This window comes from Benincasa hispida, chromosome 12 (assembly GCF_009727055.1).
Source record: "Benincasa hispida cultivar B227 chromosome 12, ASM972705v1, whole genome shotgun sequence".
Taxonomy (NCBI): domain Eukaryota; kingdom Viridiplantae; phylum Streptophyta; class Magnoliopsida; order Cucurbitales; family Cucurbitaceae; genus Benincasa; species Benincasa hispida.
In genome coordinates this window covers 15,973,278-15,993,268 of record NC_052360.1, presented here as the reverse complement: position 1 = coordinate 15,993,268, position 19,991 = coordinate 15,973,278, and the positions used below count along the sequence as shown (strand labels likewise).

The 19,991-nt window shown below is 31.3% G+C and overlaps 1 protein-coding gene and 1 long non-coding RNA gene across 6 annotated transcripts; one reads left to right on the top strand and one right to left on the bottom strand.

The window, feature by feature from the left end:
* Positions 1–5,657: 5,657 nt before the first annotated feature.
* LOC120068138 lies at positions 5,658–9,716 on the bottom strand. 4 transcript variants are annotated; one of them, XM_039019840.1, is made up of 2 exons: positions 9,596–9,716; positions 5,658–7,173 (listed from the first exon to the last, which is right to left on the bottom strand). In XM_039019840.1, exon 2 carries the CDS (start codon positions 7,128–7,130, stop codon positions 6,123–6,125), a length of 1,008 nt encoding a protein of 335 aa, XP_038875768.1. In that variant the 5' UTR covers positions 7,131–7,173; positions 9,596–9,716; the 3' UTR covers positions 5,658–6,122. The 4 variants fall into 4 exon arrangements, with proteins under 4 accessions (XP_038875768.1, XP_038875767.1, XP_038875766.1 ...); XM_039019839.1 differs by having other exon boundaries at positions 9,457–9,684; XM_039019838.1 differs by having other exon boundaries at positions 9,462–9,684.
* Positions 9,717–10,482: 766 nt separating this feature from the next.
* Positions 10,483–14,727, top strand: LOC120092890. 2 transcript variants are annotated; one of them, XR_005486211.1, is made up of 3 exons: positions 10,483–10,745; positions 12,163–13,850; positions 13,949–14,727. It is a non-coding gene; the product is annotated as an uncharacterized LOC120092890 (long non-coding RNA). The 2 variants fall into 2 exon arrangements; XR_005486210.1 differs by lacking the exon at positions 10,483–10,745 and having other exon boundaries at positions 11,686–13,850.
* Positions 14,728–19,991: the final 5,264 nt, after the last annotated feature.

The window sequence follows — 19,991 nt, the reverse complement described above, 5'->3', positions numbered from 1 at the left end:
TCAAATTTAAAATTACTGAAAACTCGGGATGTTACAGTTTTTCATCATAAACCTCAAGGTCAAGATTTCCTTATGATATTCAAAATCCTCATGCTTCATGTTTTTTTCCCTCTCAATCCTAGCATTATTGTATTCCCATATAGATTTTTTTAAAAGAGTCGTTCCATGTGGATTTTGAATATGAATGATGCTAATATTTTTTAATATGTATGAAGTTTGATTTTATGAATGTTATTTTTCTTAATAAAATATGAAAACAATGCTCCCAATGTCTCTTTAATCTTGAAAGATATCATGATGTTTATATATGTTAGTTTAATATTTAGTATATTATTTTTATTTATATTCTATAATATATTAAAAAGATTATAATCCAGAAAAATATTTATGACTATTCATCTTAAATTCTAATCCAAAATATACAAAATAGTTACAATTAATTGTCAACAATGGCCAACACGAATATAAATGTATTCTCAATTGTAAATAGTTGACTGAATAATTATTACATATTTATTCTAAAAAATAATTTATTCATATTTAATGAAAAAAAATACAAAAGGTTTTGCAATCTCATAGGTTTTGCTTCTACAATGATGTGTAATTTAAATCATTTAAAATTAAAAATCTTAGAATGTGAACATTTTTCTTTTTTTATATATTTAGTTAATAAGGAAACTCTAGAGTTATTACACATTTAATCATATTTAATGACAAAAAAATATCAAAAGTGTTGTAATTTCATAAGTTTTTTTACTTTAAGTAATAATCTCACAGATTTTACTTCCTCAATTACGTGTAGTTTAAATAATTTAAAATGTTAGGATAAGCAAAATTTTCATTTTATTTATAAAAAATAGTACAAAAAAAATTTACAATTAGTTATATATATAATATAATATCCCTAATCTATAAATCTATATTTGTCAATAATCTATAACTTATTAAAAAAAATCATAACATTTTATTTATTTTTTACCTTTTACTATATATTGTCCTTTTATATATATATATTGAAATAAATGTATTTCATATTCAGTTTAAGGTTTTAACTGATTACATTAATTTTAAAAAAAAATACTGAATGAGAAAGGTGTGTGAAAATGTGATGTGATGATTAAAAATTACATGGTCACCAACTTTTATGTTACTAAAATAAAATATTTTATCTTTTTTTTTGGCAATAATTTTTAATAGAAATATAGTTTTGTCTTAAACAAGTTCTCATAAAAATCAAAGATAAGCGTTCAAAATAGTCGTTGATTGTTGTATGGTTTCTATTGCATTAAAATTAAATAGTTTATCTTTAATTTGAGGTTCTAATTAATTGTATATGAATTTATCTAATTTAAAATGAGGATTGAAATAATTGCATTGTATTTACTTGAATGTAGGGGGATGTAAATAAAAAGTTGGAGCAATTAATTATTTATTTGTTGTCGCAATAAAAAAAAATACATGAAAAACATTTTAGTTTTTAATCATAAGTATTATGATTCCTTGCAAATTAACAATAACAAATTCTAATAAATCATCAAGTTTCAAAGATAGTTTATGACTACGGTTGAAACTACTTAGAGATAAATAACCGTTATAATTTTGATTCATTCAAGATACATGAAAGAAATGTTAATGATTCTTAAAGATCAAGCAATATTACAAATTATCAACTTTGTATGACACATTTATATCAAGTTTCTCGATCTTACATCTATTAATCCATCATCCTCACTATTCAAACATTTATGGAGTTCTCGATCTAGATATATTCAAACCCATATGAAGAAATTATGAGATTTCATGAAAACTTTAATTTCCAATTAGCAAATTGTATGAAACAAGTACCATTAATCACATGCCACATGAATTTAGTTCAATTGGACTACATGTGTTTAACAACCCATAGACTTATGGCGAATCCACCACCTCTATTGTACTTTAAAAAAATATATATCATCAACCACATTTTATATGATTTTTTTCAATATAAATGTAAGAAGCTATGTAGTGTTAGTTAAACAAACATAACATATGCATCGCACGTGGTGATAAGGCACTAGTACTTTAAAAAAAATGTCTAGAAGCTCCTAAAATTTTTAATTTTGTATCCAATAAATCCATGAAATTTTTAAAATTTACAACTCTACTTGGCACAAATATCTCAAACTCTCACTTCATATTTTAGAGCCAAATAAGTTAACGATCGCAAAATAAAAAATAAAGAGATAAGTAAAAGAGAGAGAATGAAATCGAAGTTTTTGCCCTAGTATTAGGACTACATTTGTTTCAAATTAGTCCTTGAGTTTTAAAATTAAATAATAAAGTCCCCAACATTTAGAAAATGCTTCATTTTGATCCTCCATTGCCTTAATCTATTAAATAACTAACAGCTTGTTGATTTAGTATTTTTAAAATAAAAATAATAAATATTAAGAGGTGTTTAGGGTAAGAAGTTAGTTGTTATAATCCTAGGTTATTATAGTTGGGTTATAATAGTTTATGTTTGGGGTGTAGATTATTTTAGTTTGATTTATAATAGTATGTATTTAAGGTATTTTAGTTTGAGAAGAAAATAGTAAATACTGTAACAAAGAATAAAATAATGATGAAAGTAAAATAGTAAAAAATGTAGCAAATAGTAAATAATGTAGCAAATGGGGGTTTTAAAATAGTGTTGTCAGTAGTTAATAGGGAATACAAAATAGCATTTAATGTAGCACGATGTGGTTATTATGGTCTTACGATAGTCTTTATCCCAAACATGCCTGAGCGTGTTCGTGGGTTGGGTTGAGTTGAAGCAGTGTTTAATTTAGATTCAACCCAATTGTTGGGATAGTAAGTTTTTTCACCTACAAATAACTCTTATTAAATAATGACCCAAATCCAACCAAACCATGAAACATTTGGATTAGGTTGGTTTAGGTTACTCGAGTTATTTATTTAAATGTTTAGTCTAAAAATAAGTAAAATGTTAATATGAAAAAAAAAACTTTAATTATTTTTATATATTGAATTATGATTAACAATTCAATTTCAATTTATATTATGAAATTTTCTTTTCTAAAGTGCTAAAAATTTATTTTAATGAGTTGTTGGAGAATAAATTATTCAAGTATGAAATTAAATAATAAATCAATATATGTATAAAAAATTGTATCATAAGTAAAAAAAACACATAATTTTAAAAATTAATAATAAGTTCGGATTGGTTTGGGTTATTTTAGATGAACCTATGAATCAATCCAACCCATAAAAATTTTTATTTATTTAAACTCAACTCAACTCAAACCATATGGGATGGATTGGGTTGATCGGATTTTTTGGATCATCGATTTTTTTTAACACTCCTAATAACTATAATCAAAATATGAGAATAAATATTAATTTTATTTTTTCCGCCCCCTTTCCCATCTTCAACCCCCTCTACTTTCTCCTAGCACAACGAATTTAGGGGGATTCAACCCTTGTTAGGATATTTTAAATTTAAGCCATGTTTATCCCAAAGATAATAAATCAATGGGAATATGAAAGCAGATCCTATTTGATTACCTTTCGTGTTGCTTACTCGTGTTTTGTACTCGTTCTAACATCTAATGAAGCTTACTTTCAATTTTGTAATAAAAAAATACAATCCAATTGAAGAGTGAAAAGTGATCAATCGTCTGTACTTGAAAATTATGTTATCATTACTATTACTGATAATGTTACTGTTACAGAATAAGTATGAATCTGTCACATTTACTGTTACTGTTATTAAGTCAAACGATAATAGTAACAGTAAACGTGAACAGATGTATAATTCTAAGTAAACATAATAAAAATACAATCTAATTACATTTACGATTCAAGCTCATTACAATTAATTCATTAATGAAATCTCATTACGATTACACCAATTTTCATTATGAATTGATAAACATGATCTTAAATTTCATTTTTTTAAAATGTGGAGGAGAGATTAAACCTAGTTCTCAAAATGAATAGAACAAATTTATGTTAATTGAGTTATATTCCTATTGATGATTAGATTGAAAAGTTCTTCCGTAAGCTAAAATGATTGGATGTGATCACCCCTTAAAAGGGTGACCAAAGTACATATCCTACAAAATATATCAAACCAAACTTTAGAAATACATATGAACCCAACAAAATTTAAGAAAAGAAAACAAAACATAACTTGTAAAATAGACTAATAGTCATATGAATACAACGTATTATTTTAAATGAATTATATCCGAGGTAGAACATACCTGGGTCATCAGACCAAAATTATGTTGTCGTTTATATCAAACTAACAAACAAAAAAAATCTTATCTTAATGAAAAATACCATGCTAGAATTAAATATATGAAGCTCAATAATTATCGATTTCTTTCTACAAGTGGCAGAGCCAGAAATTTTGTATAGAGAAGGCACTATGTAATTAAAAAACTGTAAAAATATGTTTAAAAAATATTCATAGCTCGATATATTAATCAATTTAGTACACATTATAACTATCCTCTACAATTTTTATGTTTTGAAATCGATCCAAATTTCTTGAATGAAAAAATATGATTCTGAGGCTAACAAAGATCTTGTTGTAAGTATAACTACCATATTAAATAATCATCATATTTAGAAATTTTAATTCTTATACTAGGAGCTACCGGTAGTTCTCCTAAATTGATTTCTATATAAGATCTATTAAAATCAGATATATGTTTTCTTTTGAAGACGAGTCCATGATCTCTATTGTTATTTTATCCATATTGATATAGAACTAACTCTACAAAAGTATTACCAATAAAAGTCTTATGATTTATTATATAGACTTAAAAAATATGAAAATTTAAAAGATTGAAAAAATTTTGAAAGTTACTTATGAATGATATGTATATCCGGACAAGAAACGAAAAAATTATCTTCTAACTTTGACTCTAAAAGTATACTAAGTAATAAAAATCTGAATCTTAGGTAAAAGAAATTAATGATACATTTTCAATAAACTATTGTTACGATTTGACTATAAAAATTTAGGTTGAAAAAATATCCATACAAAAATTATTGTTGATTATTTTTTTTAAATTTTCGTTAAAGTGACAACTTGAAAATTTCAATGATAAGGACACTACTAGAATTTAACCTCAAATTAAATTTAAAAAATTATATAAAAAAAGATTTAAACTCGTAACCTACAGCATCAACACGTGCCCTAGTTACCATACCACTAGCTTTTGGTTACAAGAAGAATGATGAGTTTTTATATATATATTATTAAATATCATTTAAATTTTATATTACACCAGCTAGATTTTAAGAAGAATTCTGATTTTTTATATATCTATTATTAAATATGACTTAAATTTTAGAGGGACACGTCGTGGCTCCGCCGGCGCCTGCTACTAGTCTATGTTTATTCAAGTCCACTATTTATCGAACCCAGTCCTAAAATTATGATTATGTTATTTATTTGGTTAAATCGAACACAGTTCGAGGTTGCAACTTACATCTATTAATATATGCATGTGCTATATCACATGCATTTTTATTTCGATCATACAAATATTAATATTTCTACCATATCCATAATTCTTTTTGAAATACCTATCAAAACATACATCAATATATATCTATCTCCAACTATAGCATAATATGTAGTATACTGAGAAAAAGAATTTGCACCAATGCACTCATAAATTTGAATAATCAAATATCATGTTCTATCTATAACACAATCTCTTATACACAAACTCCTAATTCTGTGAGTAATAAAAATAGGCAACATATACAACAACCATGTCCCCCTAGTTTCACATTTCCTCTAGCACTATGCCTATTTCTAAACTTATTTGAGGTTTAATTTTGTACAAATCTCATATCAGAATAGAAATATATCTATTGGAATCACTTTGGGAGGATGAAAGGTGTTTTTACTCCATTAGAAGCACAATTCAAAGTTGTCATAGCATTTGGTTTGATAATAAAAATGATTTTGAAAATTCTAAAACCACTAAGAAAAACACTATACTTAGTTTTGAGTAAAGTATTTGGTTGTGCTTCTTGTAAAAGTGTTTCTAGAAGTTCACACTTTTTTTTCCAAAAGTCATCCCAAACTCACCCTTATGTTATGATTGGCAGTTTCACGAACCATTAGCGACAATTTCCTGCTTACGAGATAGGGAGGCAGCAATACCTGCAAACCAAACTACTCTCATAAGTTGAATACCAAGTATAAGCACCCACCAGCAAACCAATCCTTTGATTGTGTGCATCATCCAGGCCGGTGCACTGAGTTCAGCCCCAAGTTTCAACCCTCTCATCAGCTGCAAAACTCGATAACCCTCGTATACAATAGGAGTAACCAGCCAAACAGGGGATCGCCAGTGCCACGTCAGCATTTCAGTCAAAATCTGTACTGAAAGGAGTAGAATATAGGGACCCAATAGAACTGCTAAGGAGATGAAGGGCAGATGGGGTTGAATGAACCCACTTTCAGATCCATAAAGCATCACGAAAGGGATCACAAATCCAAACACATTTGCAAGCATGTTCCAGAATTGGTAACTGAAAGGAGCCTCACTGCTCATGGGTTTTCTCAGTTGTTTGGGCCGTGCACAAGCATCAGCCATGAGAAGAAAAAGCATGGCACCGAGATTATAGATGCAGTCAAGTCCAATCAAAGAAAGGAGGCTGGCTACATTGGAACCGAGAAATACAGATGACATAGGAAGCCACAATGTTGGGGCCATCCCAGTTGTCAGGAGAAGAGAAGGCCCCAAAAGCCACATTGGCCATTTGAAAATCTGCAAATGTACCTCTGGTTGATTACTTGCCTCCACAAGTTCTTTAGTGTCTACTTCCGGAACTTCAGTTGTTCTATCAGCATTTAGACTTTCAAAAATATTATCGGTTTTCTTCAAGAAGGTATCATCATCCTTTTCATTGTTGGGAGCAAATGTGATCGGTGCAGGTTCCCAAGGATTTGTCTGTACACAACAAATTGGAGGACGCCTTGCATGAATGTAACGGGAACGGAGAGTTAATGCATGGAGGACCTTTGAGGACTTGAATGTCTTGAAGTTTTTATGGTGGTAGTGGGGTATGGTAATCGATGGAGGACATGATACTGATACCACACCTTGATTCATAGTAAGTCCAACAAACTGTTGACACGAACTATGCTTCCATTATCTGAAAAGGCCAAATAAAAAAGAAGAGAAATGAAAGGACTGGATATAAGATAGAGCATGCATGACCAACAAACATGTCAAGCCGAACTGAAGTATCAAGATGAGGGAATGGGCGTTGACTTAATGCGTGGTTTTATTCGGGTGTTATAATGTATGTAAGCACAAGACAAATAAATATCAAGGCTCGAACTATCAATCATTAATATATAGTAAGGTAGCAGTAGCACTCTTGGCATGACATCCAAATACAACATATATTCAAGCAGGAGTTATATCAAATCCAGCTGTTAAAAGATAAGTCTTTTCTAAAAAAAGGATAAAGAAAAGAGACAGAAAAACCACACGTTCATTGAGAAAGAACACAAAAAAAGAAAACAAAGGAGGAAAAAATGAAGGAACAAGAAAAAGAAAAAGGGGATTTTCAAAAATGAAAAAATAAGAAAACTATTTACACAAAATAGCAAAATTTTAATCTTCGTTGATAGAGGCTGATCGAAGTCCATCAATGTCTATCAGTGTTTTTTTGCTATTTCTATAAATAGTTTGACATTTTTTCTATCTGTGAAAATTTTCCAAAAGAAAATGTCATTTAGAAAAGGAGAGTCTACCAAAAAAAAACCCAACTAAAGACTACAAAAGATATACCCCTTATTGAGAATAAATAAAAAGAGAAATCACAGAAACTGCTTGGCCATAATTATGAACATCCAAAGAGAGGCAATTGAGCCTAGCATAGAGCACACCTCCCTCGAGGACTCTCAACCTCTCTAAATATTCTTCTATTTCTCTCAAGTAAAATACTTTTACAATCGGAAAAAAAAAGGGAGCATGCTAAAGGGCCTTGTTGTCCCAAAACAAAAGCTGGAATACAACACCATAATTAAGCAACGTGATTTTTTATGAGCCAGAGCTACCCTAAAAGTCTCTAAGAAACTGTCTCAAATCAGAATATTCTCACTAAACATCCCACAAAACACAATCTAAATCAGAAACTGTCTCAAATCAGAATATGCTTACTAAGAATCCCACAAAACACGATCTAAGTCCTCAAAAACACACTAACATAAATTGCACCACCGAGGCCCTAACAACAAATAAGCCAATCTCAATTAGTCAATAATGTCAATCTTCATAATAAAATATCAAGCAAGACATTTGACCATTTTGTGATTTATCTTGTTCAACAGACTGACTACATTCAATTGCCAACATGAGCATAACTCAACTGATATAAAACAATGTACTTTCAATCAACATGAGCATAACTGACTACATTCAATTGCCAACATGAGCATAATTTAACTGATATAAAACAATGTACTTTCAATCAAGAGGTTAGAGGTTAGGTTTGAATCCCCCATCCAGCATATTGTTGAACTAATAAAAGGATTTACATTCACTTTCAAACCAGCAGCTATTTCTTTATGTTTTTATTCAATTGAGTAGTTTACGAGGACCACTCAAGGATGCAAAGATCAATGTCAAGCTCAAAGAACAAACTTTCTATTTTCCTTGATAGCCTTAGACTTAAGATAGCTGATTGGTTTGTTCAATTACTATAGAGTTATTCTAATTTCCATCAACTATTGCAATAAAGTAACAAAAATAAAAGACCTTAACCATTATTTTCAGAATATTGACCCCACAATTGATAACAATACTAAGTATTAGTAAACTTATGAAAATTATGAACGGTCACAGTTTAGACATCAAAAAGGACTATGAGTTTAATAAAGGACTTGAAGTCTAAAGGACTATGAGTTTAATAAAGGACTTAGGCGGAATGAGTTAATCCATGGCTACCTATCTAAAACTTAATATCATATGAGTTTTTTTAGCATCTAAATATGGTAGGATCAAGTGGACGTAGATTGTCCCGAGAGATTAGTTGGGGTGTATATAAGCTACTCGAACACTCATATATATATATATATATATATACNAAAAAAAAAACTATGAAGATTATGACTAAATTGGTCGAATTCAATTCATAACAATGATGATTAGGAAAAACATGCATCAAATCAATTCAACAACAATATGAGGTTACTAATGAAGATGGAGAAAGAAATAATTGTGAAAAGAAAAGAAAATAAGAAAAAAATAGATACAACATGACAATAAAAGGAACAGAATCGTAACACGCGAAAGTAAAATCTGTGATTACAGATAATAATCAATGAGCAAAGTCAGAATTCAGAGGAGAGTAATTATATCAATACATGAGGTCCTACTGAACAAATATAGTTTCAACGTGCAAGATTCAATCACAGGTTACAATTACCTTACCTTAACAGCGAACCCAGCTGAGAAATGGAATCGGATTTGTTAGAATTAGAATCAGCCGGTTGATTTTGCGGTGGTCTAGCAATTGAAATACGTTTACCTCACCGATTAATTGGGGAAGAAGTAAGAATTCTTACCCGATTGAACGAGTGGTAGCTATTAGGGCAACAGTAATCGACCGATTGCCTCAAAAATCGCAACAGTGATCGACCAAATATCAAGCTCTCTTTTTTTAATATTTTCGATTTTGAAAAAAAGATTAAATCGTAAATTTGTTCAAAGTTCCAATTTAGTTCTACTGTTTATAATTAAAATTTATCCAATTGAAACGTGATTTATTAATGATAATTTGAGAGCTTATTTGATTATATTTGTTGTTGTTTCTCTATATTTTGTAATCGTAACAAATTGTGGAGTTCGTCCTCTAATCAAAACTTGAGGGACGAAGCGTCAATTTAAATGTGTTTGAAAATTACGCGGGACCCACTACTAACTGTTATTAACTGTATGTGAATTATAAATTTGTCATATTTATTAATACTTTCATGTAAAAATATTTTTTTGTCTTAATTTTAAATAATATGTGTATTTAGTCTTTGATATTTCAAATGGATAATTTTGATCACTAAGGGCCTGTTTGGGCCCCCAATAGTGAAGTGTATCCCACTCCATGTTTGGGGCTCCAACTATTGTTGGAGCCCCAATATTATCTTCAAAATTAATCTTAGGGAACACTGTTCCTAACCCCTTGATTTTTGTCGTTTAACTATTTGCAACATCTCTTCTCTTCTCCCTTGTCTCTTATGTCTCCTTTCTTGTCCAATCAAACAAAATGCTCAAATCAATGACGTTCTTCCTTCTCTCTTTACTTCTCTGTCTTAAGATCTAGTTTCAGTGCCGTCTTCAAATCTGGTTTCGCATTTCGTCATTTCCATCAATTCCATCGTCGTTGAAACCAGATCTACAGATCTAGCCTTTTAATGAACTATAAATCTACGATTATGGTGGTACTCTTCTTGCATGTTTTTCTCTAGACCCTTCACAGATCCATAGATCTACATATATGGATTCGTGTCTCTTCCCCTTGCCGCTCCAAACGATCTCTCTCTCACCGCTCCAAACCTTTGATTCTCTTTTCTACTTTATTCGATCTTCTCACTCTGTTGAAACATGCTCTAATTTGTTTGGTTGAGGGACGATTGTGCTTGGTAGGGGTGGAGGTTATCGTTTTGGAGAGTGGTAGGGTGTGAAGGACAAGTTCTAGAGCTTGGTAGGGGGAGGTCGAAGGTAATCTTCTTTTTCCCTTTCTCAGTCGATGACAAGGTCCTTTTTTTTTTTTTCAAATTTAGCTCAAAATTTTGTAAATTATGCTTTATGTTTGTCCACTTTGTCCATTATTTCATTCCATGTTCATTGTTTTGCTCAGAAATTATGCTCTGAATTTCGTTTCATGTTCATTGTTTTGTTATTATCGTCTCTATTTGTTCATTATTTGTCCATTTTTTAGATTATAAAAAAATGGAGAAACATGTGTTTTGGGCTGCTAGGTATTCTTAGGTTGATTCTATAGGGTATTTGATGGATTTTGGTAATTCTGATTGGGTTATTTGATGAATCTGATGAATTTTGGTAATTTTGATTAGGTTATTTTCATTATACTGATGAAGAAGGATGAATATTCTCTGTGCAGTGTCCATTGTTTGTCCATTTTGCTCACTGTCTGTCAATTGTTTGTCACTTTTGGCCTCGATTGTTCACTTCCATAAATTTTGGTATTTGTTTGTTCATTGTTTGTTTATTTCAGTTTCTGTTTGTCCGTTGCTTGTCCATTTTGTAACTTTTGGCATCTGTTTGACCATTGTTTGTTGTATTGATTGACAGTGATTGTTAGGTACTGTTTACTGTATATTTATCATTAGCATATCCCCTGTTTTTATAATGATTTATTGTATATTGATTGACAGTGGTTGTTAGGTACAATTTATTGTATTCATCATTGTCATATCCTTTTTTAGGATGGTTTGTTACATATTTATTGATAGTGGTTGTTGGTTATTGTTTATTAGGTAGGTTTTTATCAAAATCATTGATTTTTATTTATATATGGATCTCACTTAAAAAATTATATGGGCCAATAGTTCACACAACTATATATATGTGTCTCACTTCACTTTAACTTTAGGCCAAACTCATTCCATCTACTTGCTTAATACAATTGGCATGTCATTTCTCTTGTCTCCAATATTTTCTTATCTTGTGTTTTGTTTCGAAAGACCATGAACTTCTTTGCATCTTTTGATTTCTATTGGCTCTATTGTTTGTCTCTAATTTTCAATTCTTCTTCTTTGAATGAAATAATTTACCATTGTTTGTCTTTGATTTAAAATCAGTTGTTGGTCATTCTATCTATATTGTTGATTTCTCATTTACCATTATTCATGATATTATATGAAATTCAAGTTTCAATGAATGAATTTCATAACTCTAAGGCTGGACCCTATTCCATTTTTTTTGTGCACTTTATAATTATGATCTCACTTGTCTTCAATTATAAGGACAAACACATTCTATCTACTTCATAAATGCAAATAGTATGTCTTCTCCCTCTTTATCCAACATTTTTTTATCACGGGTGTTGATTAGTGCCTCCCTGTTATAACTTCTTTCGTATAGTACTAATGTTCTTTATTGTAACTTGTTTTAGGATTGGTCTTGTTACGAATCAACTACATCAAACACTGTTTACCAACTTTCTCTTGATAAGGTGATAACTATCTGTCATTATTATGGTTTATATAATTCTTTTCGTGGTTTAGGTTACACATTTTTCTTTATCTTACTTATATTTTTTTGCTAATCATTACTTTTTTGTGTGCTCTTGTCAAGGTGGACTATTAGCGTACTCGAGCATTGTGTAAGGTTCATTAACATGAATATATAGTAATTTGGACAAATATTCATATATTCTTAATTATAGCTGTTTGTATGATGAAAATAGTAATATATGTTTGTTTCGTATTTATAGTTGTTTGGAAGAATTTATAGCTGTTTGGATGAATTTAGAGTTGGATGGCTATTTTATAAATCTTGTTTATGTTGGATGAGTAACATTACTATATACTTGTTGCTATGTTTGGATGATTGACAATCATAATATCTTTTTTTAAAAAAATAATATAAAAAATCATATTATTGTATTATTTTTTTAAAAAAATGATAACAAGAAAAGAAGACAATAAAAAAGATTAACATGAAAAAAAGAAAAAACAGTTTGCTATGGACAAAAAGATTTTTTAAGTCTAAAAAAATAGTATTGTTAACATGGAAAAAAAAAAGGATAACCACTGTTGTTTAATTCACTTATAGAATAACATGAAAAAAGAAGATAAAAAACAGTTTTTTAAGAAAAGAGTCTCAATCAATAGTGTAAAAAGAAACAGTTTGTTATGGACAAAAATTAGTTTTTTAAGTCTAAAAAATAGTGTTGTTAACATGTAAAAAACAGGATAACTAGTGTTGTTTAATTCGCTTTTAGAATAACATAAAAATAAAAAATAAAAATAAAAATAAAATAAAAAATATAGTTTTTTAAGAAAAGAGTCCCAATCAATAGGGTAAAAAACAGTTTGCTATGGACAAAACACGACGTTAAAAATCAATTTTTTAAGTGTCCAAAAAAAACTTAAAAAAACAGTTTGATGGACTTAAAAGAACATAAAAACAGAGACTTGAAAAACAATTTGTTTCATATGACATTAAAAAAGAGCATAAAAAAAATCATTCACAATTATTTAAGTAGGGAAAGTAGGGTTCGGGTTTCACAATTATATTGAGAGTTCAAATGAATGAACCCAATGAAAGGATGAATTGGTTCAACAGATGTTTGCTGAATGGGAATTGCGTAGCGTGTAGAGCCTTTATGCTTTTTTAATTAGTTAGAACGCCTATTTTCTTTTTCGTGTTGTGAAATGACTTCATTCGAAACTCTCTTAATATCATTATGTTTACTATATTTTGTACTTCACTTTACCCATTAATTATGTTTCATATTTTTGTTTTTTTCTTAATTGTATTAAAATGTGTATGTGTATACACTAGAATGTCAAGTTCCTAGTCCAAGAGGAAGAAGCGAAGCTGGTTGAGTATTGTTTGGTGGTGTTGGTCACATCTGGTGGATGGAGATCAGACAATGGGACGTTTCGACCTGGGTACTTGGCACAACTAACGTATGATGGCTGAGAAGTTGCTCGACTGTAATATCCAAGGATCACCGACTATAAATCGTCGAGCCAAATTCTCGAAAAAAAACTTACCAAGCAATCGCAGAAATGAGAGGACCAGCTTGTAGTGGATTAGACTGGAATAAGGAATTCCAATGCATCACTGAAGAACGTGAGTTATTCGATGGATGGGTGAAGGTGCAATTTTGTCTAAATTGATTTAAGAATATTGATAACCTAATCATAACATCCACTTTACCCTTCATGCAGTGTCATCCTGCAACAAAAAGGCTTCTACAGAAATCATTCCCATACTATGATGATCTAACCTACGTCTTTGGCAAGGATCGGGCTATAGGAGGACGATTAGAGACCTTTGCGGACGTTAGGTCTAACATGCCAAACCATATGAATGATGGTGTTCCTATTCATGAATCGCAGGATCTGAACCTCCCTATTATGTCTAGTCAGGGAATGGACATGTCATAGGATGACATGCATGGAACACGTATTGGTTGAAGCACTGAAGGAGGAAATGCTTCGAGAGGAAGTAAGGGGAAGCAAAGTGAGAATCAATCTGAAACGGCAGTGATTGTTAGGAATGCGATGGAGTTCGCAAATGACTAATTGAAGGCAGTTACAGAATGATCGAAAGAGAAGCGAGCAACCTAGGTCGAACTGTGCGCAGAAGTCGTAAACTAACTCCAAGATGTTCCTGAATTGCATAGAGAACAGAGGGAGAAGCTTATGCAAATCATATTCCACAGTGTGCAAGATACAGAGAGCTTCTTATTCGTTCCCACAACCCTCAAGTTGGACTATTGCAACCTCCTCCTTCAAGAAAATATTTTATTAACCCGTGTTTTAGACTGTTTTTCGACAATGAACAATGATTACTTTGTTTCAATTATGCATTTAAGTTTGTAGTAAATTTGGTATGAAATCTTCCTAGCCATATTTTAATCATGAGTTAGTTATTTTGTCTTACATTTTTTTGTACCTTCAAAAAAGAGAGCTTTATATATGAAACACATGAATTGCATATGAAAGTAATGTATTTTTTTCTTTTTTTGGCCCTGTTAACCAAGGTACCTCCCAAAATGACAAAAAAATGGTGGTTGGCTTTTAACATAAATTTAAACCAAATTAATTTTGTATAAATTGGTGGAACATATAATTTTAATTATATTTTCAACATATGATATTTCATATACATAATTATTGGTATTATAAAATATGGTAGTATAAAAAGTTACACATGGTCTAAAATAATCTACTTTCAAATTACATACCGTTATAATTTAGAGTATAATAACCTACACTTCAAACATAGACTATAATACTCTGTACCCCAAACAAAGACTATTATAAACTAGACTATAATAGTTTGCACCCCAAACACAGACTATAAAAACACATAGTTCATTATAACCTATAGATTATAATAACCTACCCTACGCCCTGAATGCTCCCTAAGTTTTTTATAATAGATTTAAGATGTCCCTATCTATAAACAATCTTTAAATTTAAAATAAAAATAAATATATATGATAATGATGTGCCAACCTATTCTTCAAAACTCAGGATCAAAAAGATATTAAAATCAAACGATAACGATATATGTGATAGATTCATAATTCTAAATAAATATGATTGATAAAAGTGGCCTTGTATTTAAAAGAAAATCCTACTTCATGTGAGGCAACATTAGGTCTTCAAGATCCCTCTAAGATCCTCAGAGTGAGGCAACATCAGCCATTGGGCAGGGCTTCTTTTTAATGAAAATATTTTAGCGTAAAGAAAATTTCTTATCATTACAAGGAATGGATCCTGATGAACTATCTGAAAAACTAAGAAATTCTCATCTAATGGAAGAAGGGAAAGGTGTGTTCTTTGATCTCGACCTTGAATTTTCAAAGACTTATCAATGGTCAACTTGACCACTATTTAGTTGGAAAGCTCTTGACCTCAGAATTATTCCTCCTGATGCTTTGAGAAATGCCTTCAATTCAGCCTGGAAGACAAACAGATGTAATGAAATAGAGAATGTTGGCCGAAACATCTTCTTTTTTAAATTTAATAACAATACAGACATAAGTTGGGTTTTGAACTCAGGCCCATGGTTACTCGACAAACACCTTCTGATTCTGGAAAAAGCCATTTGTAGACTTTATCTCTTCAAATTATAGTTCAATCTAGTCGTTGTTTGTAGATGTGGATTGTGACCAAGAGGGCTTCTGCTAGAGAAAACTTGAGAATTAAAGTGATAATTGATATCCCGAAACCCCTCTAAAGAGATATTCTTATCAAAACAACAATCTTTCTTGAAGGAAGATAGGCCTCCTTTCAATACGAATGACTTCCGAACTTCTATTTTGAATGTATCATCATTGGACATGTTGTTAAAGACTGCCCAACATATATTCAGAAGCATGAAAATTTCAAAAAGAAAAACTTCCGATTTGGTTCTTGGTTACGATTTTATGGAAACAACAAAATTTTGAAAAACCCGAGCTCACCAACTTCTTCCAAGGAAAAAAACAGAGGCTAACCCATCTCAAATGAAATCAAACCAAAAGGAAAATCAGGATAAATCAAATGCATCAACAAAATATTATCCAAATGAAGATCAAGGTGTTAGTTAACATTCCAAACCAAACGATAGAGAGATCCATTTGCCACCCTTTTGATTTAATTACAAGGGAAAATGAGTTATCATCACCACATGTTACCTCAGATCTCTGCAGTTTGGAAAGTCTCGAAGGCCCTGCATATCATAATAGAGAGAAAAATACATACTATGGGGAATCCATTAAAAAACTCTTTACCTGAGAAAGAGGATAAAGAATTGCCAAATAAAAGACAAAGAACTGGAAAAGGAAGACCAAAATGGACTATAAGATAAAGAGATTTCCCAAACTTATTTGACAAAGGGAAGAGAGCCCGCATTGATGAAAATGAATAGACACGGATGTCTAGTTTACAAATATCATGAAACCTCTTTGTTGGAATGTCTAAGGCCTGGGGAACCCCTGGGCATTCAAAGCTTCAACCACCTTGATTTTTTAAGAAATCAAATGCTGAGACAAAACAACAAACAAATTGAAAATTGCTTGTGGCTTTCATGATTGTGTTGTAGTTAAAAGGTTCTAAAGATGGTCTAGTATTTTATGGAAACAACTTGTCTTGGTTAACATTTTATCTTATAATCAGCCTTATATCAACTCAACAATGGAATGAAACGATATTAGTTGGAGATTCACTAGATTCTATGGTTTTTCTTAGATTAACAAGAAGTATAAATCATGGGAGCTTTTAAGAAAGTAATTTTATGTGGCTATTAGGGGGTGTTTTCAATGAAATCCTTTGGGACCATGAAAAATTTGGAGGCTTTTAAGAGAGATATCATTAATGAAAGATTTTAGAATGACCCTTGAAACCATTAAACATATTTTATTCATAATAAAGATATTATTGAGATTTCTTTCAATAAAGATGTTATTGAGGATGTTACTGAATTGCATTCATTACTAAAGTCCAATAAACTAACTCATGGCTACAACATAAATATTTAAACTTTATGTAAAGATATAAAAGATGATCGAGTTTTAGTATATAGCCAAAAAGGTCTATAAGTATATGGATAGGGTTGGGTACCTTATCTTGGGGACACTATGGATGTTGTTTTGTATATTAATACAAACGATGTGATCCCAAAAGTCATTCATTTGGAGACATGTGAGTGGGGGCATCTTATGCAAAAGATATTTGCATAAGACCGGACCATGAAATAGTCACTTTTTCTTTATAACAATTGTTTGCTACTAAACTGGCTATTTCAATTCAATGACGTAAAGTAACTGTAGGCTATCCTAAAGAAACAAAATGTAGTTATTTTTATGATCTTTAGGGATAAAGTATTTGTACTGACAAATGCGATATTCATAGAGGAGGACCATATACAGAATCATTAGCCTCACAGTAAGCTAGTATTAAATGAGATGTTCAGAGAACCTACAGATAGATAAACAAGAGTTGTTGATCAAGTTGGTCCTTCAACAAGAGTTGTTAATGAAATTGGTACTTCACATCATTCTCAAGAGTTGAGAATGCCTCGACATAGTAGGAGGGTTGTTCATCAGCCTGACCATTACATGGATTTAACGAAAATTCAGGTCGCCATACCTGATGATGGCTTAAAGGATCCGTTGACTTTTAAACAAGTAATGGAAGATGTGGATAGAGACCAATGGATAAAAACCATGGATCTCGAAATGGAGTCAATGTACTTCAATTCAGTATAGGAACTGCAGAACAACCAGAAAGGATAAAATCTATTGGTTGCAAATGGATCTACAAAAGAAAACGAGACCAAGTTGGTAAGGCACAAACCTACAAAGCTAGACTCGTGGCAAAAGAGTTTACCCAAAGAGAAGGGTGGACTATGAATAAACCTTTTCTCCGGTTGCCATGATCAAGTCTATTAGAATACTCTTATCCATTGTCACATTTTATGACTATGAAATTTGGCAAATGGGTGTCAAGGAAACTTTCTGAATGACTATCTTGAAGAGAATATCCATATGTCTCAACCAAAGGGGTTTATAGAACGTGGTTAAGAGCAAAAGGTTTGCAAGCTTAATAGATCTATTTGGATTAAAACAAGCGTCTCGATCCTAGAATATGAGATTTGACCCTGCGATCAAATCTTATGACTTTAAACAGAATATTGATTAACCTTATGTTTACAAGAAGATCAAAACTGTAGTTTTTCTAGTTCTATATGTTGATGATATTCTACTCATTGGAAATGAAATAGAATTTCTAGCTGGCGTTAAGAGATGGCTAGTCACACAATTCCAAATAAAGGATTTAGGAGAAGCTCGGTATGTTCTTGAGATCCAAATAGTTCGGAACCGTAAGAACAGAATATTAGCATTATCTCAGGCATCTTATATAGACAAGATATTGTCTATAAATAAAATACAAAATTCCAAGAGAGGTATGTTACCTTTCAGGCATGGAATTCATTTGTCTAAGGAGCAATGTCCTAAGACACCTCAAGAGGTTGAGATTATGAAACGAATTTCATATGCATCAATAATCAGGAGCTTGATGTATGCCATGTTGTGTACACGCCTCGACATATGCTACGCAGTTAGAATTGTCAGTAGATATCAATCCAATCCTAGATATGATCATTGGATTAAAAATATCATCAAGTATCTTTGGAGAACGAGGGACTATAAGCTCGTGTATGGTGCTAAGGATCTGATCCTTACTAGATACCCTACTTTTTTCTTCCATACCGATGTGGATTCAAGGAAATCAACTTCGGGGTCAATATTCACTCTAAAGGGAAGAGCTATAGTATGGAGAAATATCGAGCAAAGTTGTATTGCTGACTTCAACATGGAAGCTGAGTATGTAGCTGGATGTGAAGCAACCAAAGAATCAGTATGGCTCATAAAGTTCTTGACAGATTTGGAAGTTGTTCGAAATATGCATCTATCTACCCTCTATTGAGATAACAGTGGAACAGTTGCAAATTCCAAAGAACCAAAAAGCCATAAGTGTGAAAAGGACATCGAGCACAATACCATCTCATCAAGGAGATCGTACACCAAGGAGACGTGATCGTCACGCAGATAGCCTCAGAAGACAACTTAGTTGATCCACTACAAAGGTCCTCTCGGCTAAAGTGTTCGAGGGTCACCTAGTGGGACTAGGAGTACAAGATAGATAGATTTTGGGCAGGTGAGAGAAATACCGGGTATTTGATGCCCTAGTTTATTGTATTTAGTCTCTCATTACTCAACATTGTATATACGTAAATATTGTACTGAGCGTGTTATGCCCTAGTTTATTGTTTTGTGTACTTGTATTTTATTATCTTGTACACCCAACTATCTGCAGGTCAAGAGGGAGATTGTTGGGGTTGATGCCCTAAATCTCATAGGGTCCTATAGTTTGTAAACATTGTATGGACAAACTCTTATGTGATTAATAATATATGATATTTTATTCACTTTGTCTATAAATTATGTGATATTTTAGTTGCATTAACCAAAAACCAATAAACTAACATCCAAGGTTATCATTGTAACTTAAACATGTATGTGGAGACATACAGGTGGATCGTGTTTAAGTGATAACCTAAATGGTCTGTAGTAGATGGATAAAGTTGGGTACCTAATCCTGGTGACACTACAAGTATGGCCCGGTTTGTAGGTGTTACAATTGTTGTAAAGTGCTACAAATGATCTGATCCTGATCATTCATGTAATAGACATGTGAGTAGGGGTATTCTATA